The following is a 21,601-nucleotide window of genomic DNA, read 5'->3' as shown; positions in this document are numbered from 1 at the left end:
CCCGCCTGCCTCACACCACTTACAGCTTCTCGTTGTTCTCGTCTGCAAAGTAGAAGAGTCGAGCCATGTGGAAGAGGAACTCGGTGGAGTACTGCAGCAGCAGCAAGATGAGGCCCAGGCGGCTCAGGCTGGGAGAAACAGACAGGCCTCACAGTCCCCCCAGGATGCCGCAGAGAGCAGGGGCCAGGCCATGGCCCGGCACCCTGGGTTCCATGCTTCCCACGCCTGCTTTCCCTGGCTGGCCCTCCTCATCCTGTAGGATCCAGTTCTGCTGTCTGACCTTTAAGATAATACCGAATCCCGTGGCCATCCACCTGCCCTATCTGGGTCAGGAGCCCCTCCCTGCTCCCACAGTGAACCTAGCTTAGGCTCTCACAGCACCTGTCACCTTTATGCTTCCCCTGCCCCGGGACCAAGCACATAAAAGGTGCTCAGAACAAGTGGCTGAGTTTTGCATGTAGAAATACAAGGCATTCCTACTGTGTGGCTGTTCATTATCCAAGTCTTCATGGCTAAGAGGTACACGAAGAAGCAAGACTCGACATAATGCAAAAATATGTGCTAATGAACCAACCTCTTAAAAAATGAGCACCGCCCACTCAGACATTCCCCCTCTGCTCAATTCCTGGCACGGTGTTGTTACTGACTTTCTTAGGCAGTTGGCTACCGACAGTCAACTGTAGTTCAAAGAAATGCAGAAAGACTGCAAAGTCCAATTGCAGATCCTGCTGAACATGCAGGGGCTTCAGGAAGTAAGATAATGTGGGAGTGCTCTGACAGGCAGTGCTAACTACGGCTCCCGCCAATTCCACCCAATAAGACCAAGGCAGGGCAAGGCTGACTGGGAGGGTGGCTAGATGTGAGGATGGTGGAAAGAAGGATGTGAAAAGTGGCCAATGTCTTCACATGACCTGGAAAGTCCAACATGGTCTTGCCTATGACCTTACCTCAAACCTGAGTCACCTCTCAAGAGTTCCCTCCCCATGACAAAGGTGCCAAGGAGACAAGTCAATCTCGTGCATTACCCAGCTCTATTATTCTCATCGCTCTTTCCAACATAGGAAACTATTTTCTTTCCTTTCAGCATGGAGTCCAATGTGGGGCTTGATTTCATGACCCTGAGCTCATGACCTAAGCTGAAATTGAGAATTGGACACTCAACCAACTGAGCCACCCAGGTACTCAGAAACTCAATTTTCTTAATGGCCTACCACCTGCTGGAATGGACACCCCAGGAGAGCAAGACCTTGGACTGCATTCACCCAGATGTGATAGCAGCTCCTAAAGCAGCACCTGGCCCAGAGGAGGAGCTCAGATATGTGTTGAGTGAGGAAGGCCTCTAAAAGTTAAGCTCTTCACCAAATCAAGGCCCTGCATCAGTCAGAGATCAGTCTTCCCTGGGAAATCTTGTAGTTAAGGGGTTCTCCTTTCCCCACATTCACTTCTGCAAACCAGAACAAGGATGGAAGAGAAGAAAGGTCATGGTCCCTACGTGAGCACAGAGGCGGCTGTGCCAGCATCACTGGGGAATGGAATGGGCCTCATTTTGGAGGATCTGCTGCACTCTGCCCTCTTGGTTCTATTCTGATTCCAAAACAAGGATCACAGGACTCTGCCCAAACAGAGTCAGATGCCTATCCATCTCCTTCCCTAGGACACGTCAGATGTGGAAAAAAACAGACTTTACTTTGGGAGGAAGAGTGATGATACAGTAGGGACCTGATAGCAGGCAGCTTTCTCCAAGGTCCTGCCTGCACAGCCTCACCTGTGTCCTTGCCACACGCTGCTGGGCACAGCACAAGAGCAGAACTGGTCCTCCCATATAGCCTTTGCGCCCCCAAAGGCTGAACCAGGAGCTGACGCCATTTCAGCCTCCAGAGACAAGAGAGCAGATTCAAGAGCTGCCTTCCTTTTAACTCCATTACCCCAGGTCGGCCATCCTCACAGGACACCAGCTGTGAGGACCTTGGGGACGATGGACCTGAGGACCTCCAGGGAGCCTCGCAGAAAGTTATACAACCCTCAAAACGTTGGCCCAGAGAAAGTGCAGAGTGTTCTCCTATCCCACATGGATAAAGCTTAAGAAAATTCCAAGTTACCAATGACATATCCTACTCATCAACAGTATTCTTTTTTAAGCGACATTTAAGGCCAAACACTACAGCAGCTCCTTCAACTTCAAAGCGTTGGTTCAAGTGCCAACGTCCCTCGAAGCCTTCCCTGGCTCCACATCAGGATGAGTTAGTCACGCTTCTGGGTTCCCATGGCAGAGGATACATACTGTAGCATGGCACCTGTCCCACTAAGCAGTCCTCACCTGTGCCTACAGCAGTCTCTCCTGTTGGGCTAGGCATGAAGCACTAAAGATACAGGAATCACCACCTGTGCATTCCCAGGTCTTAGCACAGTGCTTGGCAAACAGAAGGGGTCTAATAAATGCCTCCTAATTGAGCGCATGTGTGGAGAGACACACGGACATAAAAGGGCATGGAAATGTGACCAGCTCCGAGGTCATACTCACTTTAAGAGGTATGCTCCAGCTATGTGGACCAGGTACAGACAAATGTATTGGAGCTGGCGGGGAATTTCCTCCTGCAAACAAGAGAAGCAGACGGTGAATGTGCTCATTCCCTAACTGAAGATGCAGGAATGGAGGGGAGGTCCAGGGGGACGAGGGGGACCCTGGCAGGGCTGCTCTGACACAGCCAGTCCTAGATCATGCCAGAGGCCCATGTGCCAGGCTGCTGGAAAGTGAGAGGGCAAGGCACCAGCTTCAGGTCCATGGGGTTGGATGGGGTTGGATGGGGTTGAGAAAGCAGAGACAGGGACTAGGGAACAGGGCTCTTGGAAGTAATTCAGAGGGAGGCTATTTGAAAAATAAATAAGGGCAGCCCGGATGGCTCAGCGGTTTAGCACCGCCTTCGGCCCAGGGCCTGATCCTGGAGACCGGGGATCGAGTCCCATGTCGGGCTCCCTGCATGGAGCCTGCTTCTCCCTCTGCCTGTGTCTCTGCGCCTCTCTCTCTGTCTCTCATAAATAAATAAAACCTTTAAAATAAATAAATAAATAAATAAATAAATAAATTAATTAATTAATAATAAATAATAAATAAATAAAGACTGAGAAAGGCAAAAAACCTCTGCTCTGCTATCCAGAAGACAAGAGGCAGACCTCTTCAAAGAGAGGTGTCCAGTGTGGGAGGCAGGAGAGGCGGTGGTGGCCTGTTCTCAGGGAGGGTTCGCTGGCTCAGCGCTTTGCACAACCCGCTGACAGGCCTCGGGTTACCACCCAGCTCCCTGCTCCTAGAGGAAGGCTCCACAGCTTAGCACTGGGAATAGCATGGGGCCGGAGGGAGGGGAGGTCACAGGGCTTCCTGGATGGGGAATACTCACCTTCCGTACCTTCTGGAAGTACAGCTCAGGAAGTGCGTGCAGCCAGTAGGCCAGCTGACACAGGTAGAAAAACTTCACCTGGAAGCTGGAGACAAGGGAGGGATGAGTGAACTCCCTGCAGGTACTCCCTATGCACGGGGGAGGGGCGGGGGGGAGCACTGTGGGAAGAGCCGGTCCAGGAGCCAGAGGGAGGCCCTGAGCTGAGGGAACCCCGCTCCACAGATGAGAACATTTCAGGGGACACAGAGTCCATGGAGGGTTACAAAAATGGTGAGAATACCCTGGCTCGGAGAAGGGAAGGCGGAGCACGGACGATGAGGATGGAGCGTCAATATACTGATGAGTGAACAGAGCCAAGAAGCAAAGGTGGCCTCTCACTCAGCTTGAAGCCCTTTGGTGCTGGTGTTCTCAAGGGTCTTGGGAAAGGCAGGGAGGGTCTCCTGTGGGAGGCTGAGCCTCCTGGTGTCTGGGCAGCATGGGGCAGGAAAGGAAGGAGGTGCTGCCTCTGAAGGGGCACCAGCCATGCCAGGCTGGGAGGAAGACGTGCTGTGAAGGTGTGTGAGTCATCAAGGAGGTACAAGGCCCAGAGAACTTTACAGAGATGCTCTGCTTCCATTCTCCATCTCCGATGGTGGAGGGGCCTGCTATGGACCAAATGCATGTGTCTCCTCCAAATTCACACTGAAACTCAATCCTAACATGATGGTATTTGGATGTGGGACCTTTGGGAGGTGATTTAGTCATGAAGGCCAAGAGCTCATCAGTAAGATTCGTGCCATTGGAAAAGAGACCCCAGAGAGCTCCTTCTCCACGTGAGGACTCTGTGAACTGGGAAGCAGACATTCAGTGGACACCAAATCTGCCAATGCCCTGATCTTGGGCTTTTCAGGCTCTAGAACTATGAGCAATACATTTCTGTTGTATCATTTATAAATCGCCCAGCCTATGGTGTTTTGCTACAGCAGGCCAAGCCAAGATGTTATCTCTGTGATAGAGGCTAGCCCAAGAGACATTCCATTTTGAGATTCTCCAGTCAAGTGGCTCCCAGACAAGACTGCCTTCTATAATCCTGCGCCCTAAAATAAGCTCAGGGTATGAGCTGATCCTCATGCCAGTTGGCCCATGGTTTTCTGGCCACATGTTGGGATGAGGAAGCCAGTGGACCAGCTTGCTTCTCCCTGGAGACTGAGTCATGAGAATACTCACGGGAGGTACACATGTGGGTAGTCTTCCCAGAGGCTTCTTGGGTTTGTTAAATATCCTTCCTGTAGTGGGCAAGGAGAGACAGCATTTAGACATGTGGATATGAGACTGCTGGGCCAGGGGTCAGGGGCGCACCCAATTCCAAGCTGCCAAAAAGAGGATAGGATAGGAATCACAAAAATGAAGGATCTGTCTGCATGGGAGCCACCCGGCCCTCAGCCAGCTTCTTTATTGTGAAAAAGCCATAATATAAGAGGAAGAGCCCTAGTCTGGGGCCTGAAGACCTGCGTCTGGATGTGGGTTCAGCACTCACTGGCTGTATCCTCTGGGAAACTTAGTCTCCCTAAGCTTCAGTTGGCTCATCTGAAAATGAGGATAAAAATACCCTCACAGGGTTATTGTTAGAAATAAATGTGATAGCTTATGTTTATGCATCTAGCATTATGCCTGGCATGCAGGCAGGCACTCAGGAAATGCCTGTAGAATGAATAAGCAAGTAGACTCTGGAATCACCATCCACTGGAAAAGCAAAAAGCCTAGTTTGGCTTTTCACATCACTATGAATAAGAAGAACACAGGACTGCACAGGCCTCCCTAGGAGGCCTCCTCTCATGGGCCTCTTTAAGTGTAACACCTACCACACTGTGTCACTTTCAAGAGATGTCTCCATTACTCAACAAGTGCCTTCATGCCAGGGTCTTATGCCCTTCTTTATACCTTCAGCACCTAGCCTGGGGCCTCTTATGGAGTAGGGGAGGTAACCTGAAAACCCTCCCTTAGCAAAACATCTAGAAATGCTGGATGAAATCTAACAAGTATCTTTTAAATGCAACAGGTTTTTGCATGCAAAGGGATCCCAAAGGGATAGAAGGCTAAAAGCCAGAGCAGTAAGGGGAGGCTGGGACAACACAGAAGCCACTAGTCTGAACACTAGGGTGTTCATGCCCATGTGGGAACAGAAGATGGAGCCCTTAGAGGTGGAACCTGAGACCCTTGTATAAAATCAGGACCCCTGAAAGGCTATAAACATCAAAAGAAGGTTAGACTAGAGTTTGCACTAGTTTGGGTTAGACTAGAGAAAGGGTAGACTTTAGTCTGACAACCAAAAAAGGGAGTTAAAGAGCTTTCTGTTCATCCTGGGCTTAGGATTAAAAGCAAAATATATCATCCCTTGAAAATCCATAACCCCAGGTTTACTTTCACATGGGTTTAGAGTTCAAATTTATACAACTTGTATGGTTCGAGCACCACCAAGCTAAGAAATTAGTATTAATAATACTGTGGGCCAGTGATACCACTGGGGCATACTCTCATCCAAAGATGCACAAGATTCTCATGCATAAAACCTTGCTGAGGATGAGTTTATGATCCAAAATTACAAAACGTAAGAGGAAAAACTCTTCCACAAGCAAGAGTTGGCTGACATTACAAGAACCCAATAAAAACTTGTTGGTTGAATGAATGAATCAATGATGAGTGCTTCAGGCAATTTCTCTCTTCCAAGGGAAGAGCAGGGCTCGATTTGTCCCTGAGAGGTTAGGACAGTATGACTCCATTTCAGAAACAGGGAAATGAAGGAAAAGACAGAAAGTAGCTCCTGAAATGAGATGCTTTTTCAGCAACATAGGTTGAAATCTGAGCTGGGCCACCAGCCTCAATTGAGGACAGTAACGTCAAGCCAGGTTCCTCAAGAAGTCAGCCACTGAGCTGGTGGCTTTGATGAGGAGATAGACACAAACATCACACCCTGGGACTAAGGTCAGGGGGTCAGCAGTGCTCTGGAGAAGGAGGAAGCCAGTATGGGTCTCAGGGAGAACACTGATTTACAGCCTAATAGATCCTCAGCTGGATTTCCAAGTGAAAGCTGATCCTCCCACCCGTGAGTCACTAAATGCCTTGGACGTTTCGGGTATGGTCCCTGGCCCCCAGCCCACGACCTGGGGCCCCATTAGTGCTGTGACCGAACTGACAGGCCCAGTCAGGCACATGTCCTCCCAATGTGGTCATGGTGGCTTAGATCACCCTAGCCTCTTGTGGCCTCGGTCCCAGTCCTTTCTCTCTACCACTGCCTTCTTCCCTTGGTCACACACAGGCTGAGGCACCGAGGGAAGGCTCTGGGGCCTCTGGAGGATGACAGGAGGGCTTTCCTACACTCCAGCTATCGGGCTCTGCTTGCCCTCTCTGCTGCTCACAAGGATCGGGGTACACCGCAGTTTACACAGTCTTCCATTCTCTACCTCATTTCAGGGACATCTCTGGGGGGAACATCCCTTCTTAGAGGAAGCAGTGATGTATGTAAGGAGGCAAATGGTACATCCGAGACTCAGGTGGGAGTGAAATTTCTGCCCAAAAAGAGACTGGCCAACATAAGCAGCACTGAGAGAAATGTAAAGCCCAGATGATCTTGTGATTTTAAACAGGAAGCCTCCTCAGCTTGGCCCCTTTCCTTAGGGGACAAGGAGGTCAGAACTTTGAAGCCAACAAGCAAAGAAACTCCCCAGAAAAATGCGGCCTGCTTGTGACTGTCCAGTCCACGGGGACTGCAGGGAGAAGGGCGGGAAAGGCAGAGGAAGGTGACTCACTGCTCTGAGAACAGCCTTTTCCAGACCTCGGGCCTGGCAGCTGCCTGAGGGCGGCCAGGGGTTGGGGTGCCCTCTGAGCTCCAGCAGGCCGAGTACCTCAGGTCCCAGGGGGCAGAGCACGGCAACCATGCCTGAATCTGGGTCCCTGACAGGCACTGGCAGAGGGGCTGGGGGAACTCCTGAAATCCTTCGTTATCTCTTTAGCTCCTAAGAGCTACGGGGAGGACTGAGCAAACTGGAACAATCTCTCCCTTTGCCCCAGCAGCCTTCCTCTTTGGTGAACGGGCAAACAGAACTACAGAAACAGCAGAATCCAGTCATAACACAGCCAGTTGCTACCTAGTCTCAGACATACCAACATCATTTGTCCTTCAGGAACAATCATGTACTCAAGCTCTGCTCTAAGTGGCCAAGCTGTTAATAGAAATCAGTCCAGCCTGAAAGGCATTCCCTCTACCAGGCTCTCACGGAGCACCAGACTCCAGGTGTTTGTTTTTTAAGATTTTATTTATTTATTCATGGGAGACACAGAGAGTGAGGCAGAGACACAGGCAGAGGGAGAAGCTGGCTCCCCATGGGGAGCCCAATGTGGTACTCGATCCCAGGACCCCGGGATCATGACCTGAGCCAAAGGCAGATGCTCAACCACTGAGCCACTCAGGTACCCCCAGACTCCAGGTTTTAAAATACAAAGTGAGACATCCTAAGGAAATCGGGCAGGGAAACCCAATGCTTGCCCACCCTGCTTCCCCCAGTAGAGTGCTGATGTTTTGTTTTGTCTTCTGAACAATCAATAGGAGTTCAAAGGTAGATTAAAAGTAGGTTGACATACTCATACGTTATTGATTGGTCTGGCCATACTCTCATCACTCTGCTTGTATAAATGTAGAAAGAAAGGTCTGAATCAAATACCCCCCAAAACCCAGTTATTTCTAGGGGGAGGGATCTGGGGCAAATTTTTATTTTAAAAAGAAAAGAAAACAAAAAAAACCTGGGGGCACTTGGGTGGCTCAGTCAGTTAAGTAGCTACCTTCAGTTCAGGTCATGATCTCAGGGTCCTGGGATGGAGCACAGAATAGGGCTCCCTGCTTGTTGCAGAGTCTGCTTGTCCCTCTCCCTCTGCTCCTCATTCTCTTTCTCTCTCAAGTGAATAAAAAATCTTTAAAAAAAAAAAAAAACCTTTGTGTATTGCTCACTTTTTATAGATGATCATCTAGGAGTTTATAAAAACAAGCGACTCATAATTTTAAAAACCGTTAAGTTAAGGGTCAGAGCAAGAAGATGCGCCTGCAAGTTTATGCCTTCATTCTCACAAGGGCTACTTAGGGAGCACTTAGTACCTGCCAGGCTCTGCACCAGAGACACTGCAGTGAGCACGGACTGTTCACAAGCTGCATGGGATCTAGTGAAGCGGACAGCAGAGAACACACACATGAACAAGCCGTGGCTGTAGGGCACCCAGTAGGAACCGGGGTGGGGAGGGTTCCCTGAGGAGGGGGACATTTAGGTGGAGACCTGGATGGGAGGAGCCAGCCACGGGATTCAGGGGAATCCAGCGTCTGAGCAGAGGAAATGCCCAAGCAGAGCCCGAGAGCCAGGAGAGGTAAGAGGAGGAGAACCTGGGTCACAGGAGTGAGGAAGGAAAGGATTTCACTGAAAGTAGGATAGGGGCTTTTACACAAGGGTGCAGGATTTCATTGATGTCCTAAAAAGACCTGTCTGGCTGAGTGGGAAATGGATTTGGGTGGTGAGCTACAGGAACAGAAACAGCCTCCTTCTAGAAGGATGATGGTCAGGGGTCCAGGCAAGAGATGATGGCAGCTGGGACTACAGGCTGGGATTTCCCAACGCCAGCACTACCAATGCTTGGGGCCGGACAATTCCTGGTTGTGGGGACCATTCTGCTCATGGCAGGCGCTCAGCAGCATCCCTGGCTTCCCCGCGCCCGATGCTGGGAGTGCTGCCAGTGTCCCTGGGGGCCCAAATGTCCCCTGCGGAGAACTGCGGGCCTGGGGCAACAGTGGGGGAGAAAGCAGCACAGAACCCCCCACCCCATGGGCTCTGCAGGGGGTGGGGGGTGGGCAGGACCCACTGATGGACTGAATGTGGATGGTGAAAGAAAGAGAAGAATCCCAAAAGATTTCATCCTAACAGCAAAATAGCATTTAAAAAAATACTAGGTATTTTTCACTCCTTTTACATAACTACCCTCTCCTCTTCTTTAATCACCTTCATTCCCCGCAGGACAGTACAGATGGAGGAAATGAGGGCCCAGGGCACCATGGTGCTTTTAGGAGTTGGGGTTCACTGGAGCTTTCCAGGGTCCCCCCGGTATCCACTTCCTACTGAAGATGTTGAGCAGGGGAACTGGCCGTCCCCGTAATAAAAGCCTGTCATGAGCTTCCCCAAGTAAAGTGCTACATGCTTCCAGACTAACAAGCATCATCATTTTCAAGCCCTCAATGGCCTGACAGAGGCAAAGACAGAGCAACTGGGCATTTAACATTCTGGAAGGGGTGTTTAAGTGACATGGCTTTTGGCCTCCAGAATCTAGCCTAAATGCATCACAGCTCAGGTGGAATGTCTGGGGGTGAGGTAGGAAGGGTATACGTGATCCAGAGATGAGGCAAGGCTTCTTCTGAAAGATCTGAGGCCATTCTGCCTCAAAGCCCCCATGGGCTTCGCAGGCTACAGGAACCAAACACAGAGCGGTTGGCGGAAGAGGTCTGAGATGCAGCATTATCCAGATCCGAGACGGTCAGGACGTTCACTGCACAATGGCAGGGGGCGCTCTGCAGGTCTTCCCCCAGGGACAGTGCAACAGGGCAGTCCCTCCTGAGAGGACAAAAGCCTTAGGTCCTGGCATTTAAAACTCTTAATGTTCTGGCTAGGAAAACTGTTCCATGATTAAATGATGATAGAAACACAAGCAAGATACGAAAGGACATGTTGACTCCTGCTTTCAGGGTATGAATTCTGCATTCAGCTCTGGACGTGGAGTTCCTTAGGATGTGAGAGCTCATCACGGTCACTGAAGGAAGAGGAAGCGGGTGAGAGGTCAGTGGAAGATAGGGAAGGGAACTTCTCAAAGATCACAGGGTTACTGAATTTTCCAAAGCCCAGGCCTGTATTTCTCACAGGACAATTCTAGCTCTAGGGAAAGAGACCATGCTCCAGACAGGAGGTGCTCCCAGTGGGGGGGGGGGGGGTGGGGGAGGAGGGGGCTGCTAATTAACATCATGTACCACAGGCCAGGTGTTGTTACCGGTGACCCTCAAAGGGCTGTCCACATTCCTTGCTACAAAGGAATTCTATGCTACCAAGGGCTGCTCGAAATAAGAGTCCTATTGTGTAGAAAGGAGAGGTAGATCAGTTGTCTGGTCCTCCGGACATTCATGGGAATGGCCCAGACTCTCACAGGATTTGATGTGCGGACAGGAGGATTCTGGCCTTACTTGCGAGAGGCCAATGTGGTAAAACGGAAAGTGTGCTAGACCTGAAACCAGACTCCAAAGTCCAAGTGTGGTCCTTGTTGCTTCCAAACCCCGTGACCAGGCGGACACAGTAAAATTTCATCCTAGATGTCTTCAATCCATTAATATGGGAATCAGAATAAACAGAAGTCTCATCCACTGGATGGCATGGGTGGAGGGCCCTGTCAAATGAGGTGGCCCTATGGAGATGTATGGTATCATTACCGTACCATCACAGAATAACAATAATGTGGGTTTATTTTCGGACAAGAAGGCTCTCTCTAGCTACAAAAGAGCATCTATACCCCTTTGGCATAGGTTTATTTAGCCCCTCTCTTACCATGAGGATGCAAAAATAGCTTCAGTTCCAAGAAACTGCTCAAAGTTTTTATAAACTGCTCCTCTTTTCCTTCCCTGCTCAGCCCTGCACGGTTGTTTTATTAGAAATCGGAGAAGAGACGCGAGGCCGGCAGCCGAGGCTCTGAGCTCTAGCAGTCCCCAGGGCCACTCACCGTCACCACCACGTAGAAGCACCATATCACCGAGCTGAGATGAAAGATGACCAGTTGCCCAGATTCGTTGAACTTGCTGTGTTTGACCTTGGAGAGGTGAAGCCGTTTGCTGATTTTCTAAGGAATAAAGAGAATCCTGCATATTAATGTACGCAGGTGGATTGGTAATGGGCAGGCTTCAAACTTCCATTTTCTACCCATGAAAGGGCAGTTTCCTGGCCACGACCCCGGGCTATCCAGCGTAAGCCTGCTGTGTGCGCAGAGCACTCAGTTCAAGGCAAGCATTTTGAGAGAGTGGCAAGATGGAGGTCTTCAGCCTAGATGTGAAGAAAACATCCCCCAATCAGGCAGCATAGGACAGACCCATAATGATGCTGTCCTGCCATCTCAGGCAGCTCTGCCCTCCATCATAAATGCTGCCGTCCCACATGCTAAGAAGGCTGTAAGAGAGGACAGAAACCACGGTGTGTGGTGGGGGATGTCCAGTTAATAGGACCAATCAAAGTACGCAAATAAGAGGAGGCAAAGGGGCCCAGAGCTGCAGCCTCCCCCGAGGTGAGGCCCCACCACCCATGGCATCTCTTCAGCTTCTGATCTCGGGACCCAGACACCTCACTCACATCTAAAATGTACTCCTGAACCACAGCATGCAGGATGATGGTGATGAAGACATAGAACAAGATGGTGACCAGGTCCTTCGGCCCATAGTGGTAGTGCACAGTCTCACCGTCTGTGGAGATAAGAAGAGCCAGGTCAGCATCCCTGGGCTGATAACATGCTGTGGGACCCCAAAATGAAGAGACCTCTGAGGCAGAATGCGCTGCACTACACCCCTAGACAAGGCAGCAAGTTTCTTCCCTAGAATCCTACCCAACCTCTGGACATGGCCTTGGGGAGTGCCAATGGAGAGCATTAAGGGTATACCATGATGACCACCTCCCCTGGCTCTGGGCTGGAGGGCACAGTGGTTAGGAGCTAGGAGAGGAGACAGCAATCTCACGCACACGCTGGCTGTGTGACTATGCAGAAGTGACCGACCTCTCTGAGTCATACTTTCCTTCTCTGGAGGATGGGACTACAGCCTTCATCAGGGAAGCATGGAGTGATGGGGAGGAGTGTGGACTCAAAGCCTGAGTTTATATCAGATCTCTGTCATTCCCTATGTGACTTTGGGGCACCTCTCTCTGTGACCTTTCTGTGCTTCAGTTTCCTCATCTATAAAATGAGGGCAACAGCAGTTTCTGTATCGTAGGGTTCCCGTGAGAAGCAGAGGACTTCAGTGCAAAGTGCTCAGAACTCTAGCATGTCATAAGTGCAGTATCTGTATTTGTTACTATTTTTGTTGTTGTTGGGCTAGTGTGAGCATCAAGTGAAATAATTTGTATGCAAGATGCTGATCACAGTTGTCTACACCCACAGCAAGCATGCAATAAACGGTTGTTGATTAAAATACTATTTAATAGTAATGAACTAGACAGAACCCCAGGCACAGAAGCCTTGTAAAGCTCTGCGGTGGCAGCCTCATCTTCCACGGACAGAGGAGCATTTCTACCTTCGTTCCAGTTAGCAGGCTAGGGTTGCAAGGGCTCGTGAACCCAGGCCTGGATCTCTGCTGCTCTGGAAACCGCCCCCCTGACTCGGCCAAGCAGACACACTGGCTGCCTTTCCAGCTGTGCTGCATTCACGCTGAGTCACACACACATGAGTCATCGCTCTCTGCCGGGATGCGTTTACCAGAAGGTAGACTTGGGTCGGTGAGGTTCAGGGTGGCCACAGAATGAAGCAGAACTGACTGGGTCCCTCTGGGAGTCGAGCCACGCCCCCTGCCACCCTGGACTGGGAGAATGGGATGGTCCCTGGCACCGAGCGGCGGGAGGGCAGTGAACATGGGAACTTTGAAATCAGGCTTTTTCCTTGCCCTCCTCCCCACAAAGATCCGCTCTGTGAATGAGCACTGGGTGTTATATTATGTTGGCAAATCGAACTCCAATAAAAAAATATACAAAAAAAAAAAAAAAACCCAAAGACCTGCTCTGTGACGGGCACTGAGCCAGCTGTCGAAGTGTGGACATAAGGGACACTGGCCCAGCTTCAGAGCACACAGACTGGTAAGGAGATGCACAAGTAAACGTGCAATTAGCCTACAGATGGGCACACGGGGCCAAGAGGTAGACAGAGCGCCCCAGCAAGCAATGGCAGGCCAGAGCCCAACACTGGCTGGGGTAGGTGGTGGTGGGGTGTTGGTTAGGGTGAACACGAGGATGTCGGGACCTGGCGATCAGCGCAGGTAGTCAAGTGGGGGAGGAGCATCTAGGCAGAAGCAGTGGCATCTGCAAAGGATGCAGAGGATGAGGCTGGGGTGGCCCCTGTGAATGTCTGTGTGCCATGTGAAAGGGGGTGGACTTTATCCTGAACCTGAAGGCAATACAGACACACTGAAGAATTCAGATTCAACAGGAAAATGATGAAATACAGGTCTGGGGAAGTTTACTCTGGCAGCAGTGAACAGTGTCAGGCTGGGAGGTGAAGACACCAGTCAGAGAGCCAGTGCAGTGATCCACCTAAGGAACCATGAGGCCTGAAGTAAGAAAGGAGGAGAGAGGAGAAGTGGGGAGGAGGGCCGTCAGTGAGAGAACGAGCAGCACACGATGACAGGCTCACCTAGGGGCTGGGGGCTTGGGGAGGGGGTGGGAGTGTGCATCAGGCATGGGGGCCGGAGGAGAAGGCACAGGAGGTAGAAGGACAGCTAGGATGACATGTGCCTTGTCTCCTGCAGAGGGAGGACCAAAGGAGACAAACTTGATGGCAGCATATTTTGAAACCAGAAAATAACTAAACACATGCAAAGTTTCATGGAGGCCAGCATTACCAAGCAAAGTAGGATTTATGCTCAACCAAACAAGCATGGTCCAAAAGTAAAGAGAGAACACCTATCAGGGCTTTGGATTATCCTCTTTAAAGCCTATTCAGGGTCACCTGCCATTCTTCACCCCAAACACCATGGTTCCAAAGAGATGTGACCATAGCCTTAGATCCCTCTTGAAACAAGAATGAGTGCATAAATTAATACATTCTTTTGTCCCTTCACTGTTGAGAGCTACATGCATGGTTTTTCATCAAAAATAAACCAGGGGCAGGGCTCCATTCTGAGTGCCAGGAGAAGACCATGAACAAGGTGGGCACAGCCCTGCCTTCTTGGAACTTAGTGGGTACACAACAAATTCTCACACTAAAAAACCAGAGGCTACAACTACAACACAGGGCAGCCCCGGTGGCTCAGCGGTTTAGCGCCGCCTTCAGTCCAGGGTAGGATCCTGGAGACTGGGAATCGAGTCCCACATCAGGCTCCCCACAGGGAGCCTGCTTCTCCCTCTGCCTGTGTCTCTGCCTCTCTCTCTCTATCTCTCATGAATAAATAAAATCTTTAAAAAAATTTTTTTAATTAAAAAAAATTAAAAATAAAACAACACAGCAACAACAACAAAAAAACCAAACAACCAGATTAAGAAATGGACAAAGGATTTGAATAGATATTTAATATGTCTATTTTTATTTTATTTTTAAAATGTCTTTTAAAAAAAGACATGTGTATGGCCAACAGGTATAGGACAAGGTGCCCACCATCACTGTCATTAGGGAAATGCAAATTAAAACCATGATGCCATCTCCCATCCATTAGAATAGCTACAATTAAAAAGAAAAACACCAAAAATAGGAAATATAAAGTATTGGTGGAGACAAATAAATTGGAACTGTAGCACATTGATTGTGGGGAATGTAAAATGGGACCGTCACTGTGGAAAACAGTATGGCAGTTCCTAAAAAATTAAAAATAAACTCAAAATGGATGAAAGATCTAAAAGATCTGAAGTCATAAAACTCCTAAACAAACAAACACATAGGCAGTAATCTCTTGGACATCAGCCTTAGCAACATTTTTTTGGATATGTCCCCTGAGGTAAGGGAAACAAAAGCAAAAATAAACTTGGGCCTACTCCAAAATAAAAGGCTTCTGCACAGCAAAGGAAACCATCAACAAAACAAAAAGGCAACCTACAGAATGGAAGAAGATATTTGCAAATGATATATCCAATAAGGGGTTAATATGCAAAATATATGAAGAATTTATACAAGTCAATACACACACAATAATAATCTGATTTATAATGGGCAGAGGACCTGAATAGACATGTTTCCAAAGAAGACATCCAGATGGCAAAGAGACACATGAAGAGATGCTCAACATCACTCATCATCAGGGAAATGCAAATCAAAACCACAATGAGAGGAATACCTCATATCTGTCAGAATGGCTAGAGTCAGACAAGAAGTAAGTGTTGGTGATGATGTGGAGAATAGGCACCCTCGTGTACTGTTAGTGGGAATGTAAATTGTTCCAACCACTCTGGAAAACTGTGGAGGTTCCCTCCAAAATTAAAAATAGAAATAGAAATACCATACAATCCAGCAATTCTACTACTATTTACTCAAAGAAAATGAAAACACTCATTCGAAAAGATATACGCACCCCTATGTTTACCGCAGCATTATTAACAATAGCCACATTATGGAAGCAGCCTCAGTGTCCGCTGATAAGATGAATGGATACAGAAGAAGTGGTATGCATATAATGGGATATTACTCAGTCATAAAAAAGGAGGAGGATCCTGCCATTTGTGACAACATGGATGGACTTACGGGGTATTGTGCTAAGTGAAGTCAGAGAAATAAAAATACCTTATGATTTCACTTATATGTGGCATATAAAAAACAAAAAACCAGAAACAGACTCCTATATACAGAGAACTGGTGTTTGCCTGAGTGTGGGAGTGGGGGATGGATGAAATAAGTGAAAGGGATTAAGAGGTACACACTACCAGTTAAAATAAGTCATGGAGATGAAAAGTACAGCATAGGAAACAGAGGCAATAGTGTTGTACTAACATCATATGGTGACAGATGGTGACGACACGTATGGTGATGAGCAAAGCATAATGTACAGAATTATCAAATCACGTTATACACCTGAAACTAACATAACATTGTATGTCAAGTATATTTCCAATAAAAAATTAAAAATAGAGTTACTATATGATCCTGCAATTCCACTTCTAGGTATATACTCAAAACAACTGAAATCAGGATCTCAAAGAAGTATTTGTACACCCATGTTCATAGCATCGTTTTTCACAATAGCCAAAGGTGGAAATGACCCAGGTGTCTATTGACGGATGGGTAAACTAAATGCAGTCTACACACACAGCAGAATATTATTCAGCCTTAAAAAGGAAGGAAATCCTGTCACATGCTATAGCGCAGATGAACCTGCAGGACGTGACACTAAGTGAAATGAGCCAATCACAAAACAACAACAACAACAACAAATATTGTAGCATTCCATCATACAAGGTAGAAGGTGAATGTAGTAAAATTCATGTACCCAAACCAGAATGCTGGGTAGCAGGAGCTGGAGGGGGAGGGGAGCAGAGTAGGGAGTTGCTGGTTAATAGCTACCAAGTTGTGGTTTTGCAACAACAGGGTTCTGGATATGAGTTGCACAACAACGTGAACATATTTAACACTACAGAACTGTACACTTAGAAATGGTTGCAGTGGTAAATTTTATCTTATGTATATTTAAATGTAAAAAATACCACCCATGGCAGGTGTGATAAGAAGTGCTCAGGAGAGGACTGAAGGCTGAAGGGGAGGGAGCAGGGAGCAGAAGCGTCGCTCAGAGGGACAATGGCAGACAGTGGCTGGAGGAGGAGACACAGCAGAGCTAGCCAGCCCAGGCGAGGGCAGAGGCCCCAGGCAGAGGAGGCTGGAATGAAAGGGAAGGAGGTGGGAGTGGGGGTCTGGGAGGGCCATAGCATCACCTGCTCCTCTGAGGCCTTTCTCCTACTATGGTAACAAGTGGTAGCATCCACAAATACTTGAAAGCTGTACTCTGATTCATACACGTTACCTCTGGTGCTTTCCCCTGACCCACTCTCCCCACTTTTGATCAAAACAAAGGAAACTGGTTTGGCTCCTTCTGTTCTCCACAGAGCAAAGGAAGCTGGAACTTTGTGATCTTCCAGGAGACTATCAAGAAATCGATGTTTTTGATATATCTTTTTAGATTTTTGGTTGCTCACTAATGCTTAAAAAATCCTCTCAGGGGGCACCTGGGTGGCTCAGTGGTTGGAGCATCTGCCTTCAGCTCAGGTCGTGATCCTGGGGTCCTGGGATCAAGCCCTGCATCGGTCTCCCCGCAGGGACCCTGCTTCTCCCTCTGCCTATGTCTCTGCCTCTCTCTGTGTCTCTCATGAATAAATAAATACAATCTAAATTTAAGAACCTTAAAAAAAAATCGTCTCACTAACCAAGTTGGAGCTCCTGCTCTTGAAGGACTGCCCTGTCTTGCATGCGCTCTCAAAAAAGAAAGCAATAATCTGGCAGTAAAACCTGTTATAGTTTTTCAGAAAAGTCACTTGCAGCACATCTCTGAGAGAGCTCAGAGAGGCCACCCTAGTCACAAATCATAGCAAAATGCTTACAGGTACCAGGTGGACAGCCAAATGAGCAAAGCAGCCCAGGTCTCATAAGTCCAAACCTTTCAGCACAGAGGTCTGCTGCATTACACAGGTAACATCTCCACTTCCACAGTATGCCTCCTGCGGATTTTCTTTAAACATAGTGCCCCTATGTTTACTGGGGCACTTTTCTTGGTCTATTGTTCACATTTCTACCTTGAGAGAGGGATAAGTTTAAGAAATAACTACTTTCTTATAAAGAAGACATGGTATAAACATACAACAGAGTATTACTCAGCCATCAAACAGAAGGAAATCTTGCCATTTGCAATGATGCGGATAGAACTAGAGGGTGCTTAGCTAAGTGAAATAAGTCAGTCAGAGAAAGACAAATACCATATGATTTCATTCATATGTGGAATTTGATGCAAGAAACCAGATGAAACTATGGGAGGTAGGGAAAGAAAAAAAGGAGAGAGGGAAACAAGCCATAAGACACTCTTACTGATAGAAAACAAACTAAGGATTGCTGGAGGGGAGGTGGTTGGGGGATGGGCTAGATGAGTGATGGGGACTTAGGAGGGCACCTGTTCTGCTGCACACTGGGTGTTATATATAAGTGCTGAGTCACTGAATTCTACTCTAGAAACCAATACTGCACTGTATATTCACTAACTAAAATTAGATCTAAAAAAAAAAAAGTTCTCAGCACAAGAAAAAAAGAAATATCCACTTTCCACCTTACTAGAAAGCAAACAGTTAAAACTGGAACACACAGTAACTGACAGGTAGTGTCGCAGAGGGGAGTATGACAGTGGGAGGCTGCAGACCCTGTGTCCCCCGGAGGTGATGAGAGAGTGGGGAAGGTATTCCTCAGAGACTGTGGCTATGGGAGGGGTGCAGCCCAGTGTGGCTGGATTCCTGATATTCCAGACACAAAGAGACATTTTTACATGAAATCATCTGATTTTAAAATATTATTTGGTTATCAGAAAGGATGAATTTACATTTACAATGATGTGGATGGAACCTGAGAGTACTGTGCTGAGTGAAATATAAGTCAACTGGAGAAAGACAATCATCATATGGTCTCACTCATATGTAGAATATAAGAAATACTGAAAGGGACCATAAGGGAAGGGGGAAACTGAGCAGGGTAAAAGAAGAGAGGAAGATAAACCATAAGAGACTCCTAACTCTGGGAAACAAACAAAGGGTTGCAGAAGGGGAGGTGGATGGGAGGATGGGGTAACTGGGTGATCAGCACACTAAGGAGAGCACATGATGAGATATACACTGGGTTTTTACTATATACTAGCAAACTGAATTTAAATTTTAAAAAATCAAAAAATAATAAAATAGAAAAAAATATTGGGGACTAATCTGCGATTTAAAAAAAAATACTTTATGGGCCAATACCAGACTGGCCAAAGAACCTAGATCTGCAGGCCATCGCTGACCATGAGCCACCAATATGTAGCCTCCAGCCTACATGATCCTGACACCTCCCTTCCTACACCCCCCAACACAGAGTAGGTCAACATGCCCTTCTGTAGGCTTTCATCTGGCTTTGGAAGAAAGCACCTTCAGTAATGATCCTCCAACTGTAGATGAGTTATTCATCTCCCATCAAATGTGGCATTTGCTTGGCTTACCTCTGATCACAGTTTCAAAAGAGAGCTAGAATTATCGATATGAGCCTTGGCTGTTTTGACCACCTCTGTCAGCAGCTGTCCCTGGACAGGAGAAATATTCTTACGGACATCCTGTTTTGCTTCCTATGACTAAGAGGCACATTCCTGTTTCCTTTGGTGTCACCTGTAAGTAGCTTCTCTTGTCTGCCTTATGTGTTCCCATCTCATCTGGGTACTCCCACATGGTCTCGCACTTCCTCCTTGTATACTTGAGCTGACTGGTGGCCACCTGCAGCCCTCCTGTCCATCTTTCAGATCCTTAGAGTCTAGGCATTTGCCAACAAGACTTGTATCTTTGTGTGAAAAGCTGGCCGCTCAAAGAGCATCGCTGCACAACCTGGCTGTCTCTTGGTTCTTGATGCCTTTCCTAATGCCTGCACATCCAGACTGACAAAACTTCTGCTGGTTTCTGTGCATATGGCCAACTCTGTTTCCATGTTATTTTGAAGTTGTAAAAGAAGAACTCAGGGGTGCCTGGGTGGCTCAGTTGGTTGAGTCTGCCTTTAGCTCAGGTGATGATCCTGGGATCAAGCCCATGTTGAGCTCCCTGCTCAGTGGGGAGCCTGCTTCTCCTTCTCCCCACCCCGTACTCATGCTCTCTCGTGCTCGCTCGCTCTCTCAAATAAATAACCTTTAAAAAAATAAAAAATAAAAGAAGAATTTAGATATGAAAAAAAACACCACAATCAAAATCAAGAGGCAAAATGATCATTCAATGTGGGTGATCCCAATGTGGGACTCAATCCCAGAACTCTAGGATCACGCCCTGAGCTAAAGGCAGACGCTCAACCACTGAGCCACTCAGGTGTCCCAGAATGAAGGGGCTCTAATCTTGCTAATATGTAAAGAGCACCCAGCATTTGAAGCTGGGTGAGATAAAAAGATCAAAACTGTAACAGAAAAATGGGCAAAGGGATAAGAACAGACCATTCACAGAGAAAAGATACAAGGCCTTTGTGCATTTAAAAAGATGCTCAACCCTATGCAGAACAGAAATGCAAATTAAAACTATAGTGAGCTACCAGTTCATACCTATCAGATTGGCAAAAATCCAAAGCTTGACAATATACTCAGGCTCTGTTTCACACTGTTGATGGGAATGCAAAATGGACCCCCTCTTTGGAAGGGCAATTTGGCAATTTCTATTGAGATTACAAGTGTATCAACCCTTTGATGTGGCAACTCCACTTCTGGGAATTTATCTTCTAGTAATACCTGCCATGTTCAAAATGACATGTGTACAAGGTTATGCACCACAGTACTGTTTTTAACAATAAAGTAATGGCAGCAATCCAAGTTGTTTTCATCTATTGGGGCCTAGTTAAGTAGATGATGGTTCCAAGGCACTGGAGCACTCAGACTGCGGCTGTGGACCAGCAACACCAGCATCATCTGTAAGCTCCAAAATGAATGTTGGTGCAGATCTACCCCAGGCCTGTTGGGTCAGAAAATGCCAGGGATGGCCCAGGACTTTACATTTAATGACATCTCCAGGTGGTTCTGATGCACACCGAAATTTAAGAAGTATTGACATAAACAATGGAGCTCTTTTTAAAAATAAGAAACAAAGATCAAGAATGGGGGAAACTAATCAGGAGATTAAGAAAGCAGAATAATGGTGGCTTGGGAGGGGGTATTGGCCAGGAGGAAGCTGGGAGCACCATATCTTGATCTAGGGGATGGTGGCATGGGTGTGCACCTATGTACAAATGCACATGCTGTACCCCTAAAGAACATGTGTGTTTCGCTGCATGTGCTATACCCCAATACATTTGTGAAGAAAACAATGAAGCTCTCCACACGTTGACGTGGAAAGGTATCTGGGATGAATTACTTCAGCGGGGGAATAAAGGTATAGAACATACAGTATTCTACTGGTTATAGGAGGAAAAGAGAAAAGAAACGTGTATTTGTGTGTGCATAAAGAAATAGTGGAAGGTGAGAGGAGAAATCCAGGAAGGGCACATAGGAAACAACAGGGATTATCCACAGGGGATGCAGGTGTCAAAGGAAGAGAGTTCAAGGTAGGAACAAAACTGTCACACTGACTTTTTTGGACAAGTTAATGTATTTTCTAGTTAAAAAATAATCTTTAAGTAACTAAATGTTTAAATTCTTCTGCTTTGTATGGATAAAATGAAAATGTGATGTCTTTCCCACCTCATTGATTTTTTTTTTTTTTTTTTTTTTTAAACCACAGGGACCCGGACCAGGCATGGAGAGACCT

At 47.5% G+C, this 21,601-nt stretch overlaps 1 protein-coding gene across 2 annotated transcripts in view; it reads right to left on the bottom strand.

The window, feature by feature from the left end:
• The window catches only part of TRAM2 (translocation associated membrane protein 2), an 83,302-nt gene that overhangs the window by 8,019 nt on the left and 53,682 nt on the right, over positions 1-21,601 (bottom strand). For both annotated transcript variants that reach the window (XM_072832670.1, XM_072832671.1), the window contains 6 exons: positions 11,783-11,892; positions 11,163-11,279; positions 4,599-4,657; positions 3,393-3,477; positions 2,522-2,592; positions 24-128 (listed from right to left, as the gene is read on the bottom strand). In XM_072832670.1, the coding sequence (XP_072688771.1) occupies positions 24-128; positions 2,522-2,592; positions 3,393-3,477; positions 4,599-4,657; positions 11,163-11,279; positions 11,783-11,892 (547 nt within the window). The remainder of the gene's footprint in view (positions 1-23; positions 129-2,521; positions 2,593-3,392; positions 3,478-4,598; positions 4,658-11,162; positions 11,280-11,782; positions 11,893-21,601) is intronic.

The sequence above is a fragment of the Canis lupus genome, chromosome 7 (assembly GCF_048164855.1).
Source record: "Canis lupus baileyi chromosome 7, mCanLup2.hap1, whole genome shotgun sequence".
NCBI classification, from domain to species: domain Eukaryota; kingdom Metazoa; phylum Chordata; class Mammalia; order Carnivora; family Canidae; genus Canis; species Canis lupus.
This window is presented reverse-complemented; position numbering and strand designations above follow the sequence as displayed.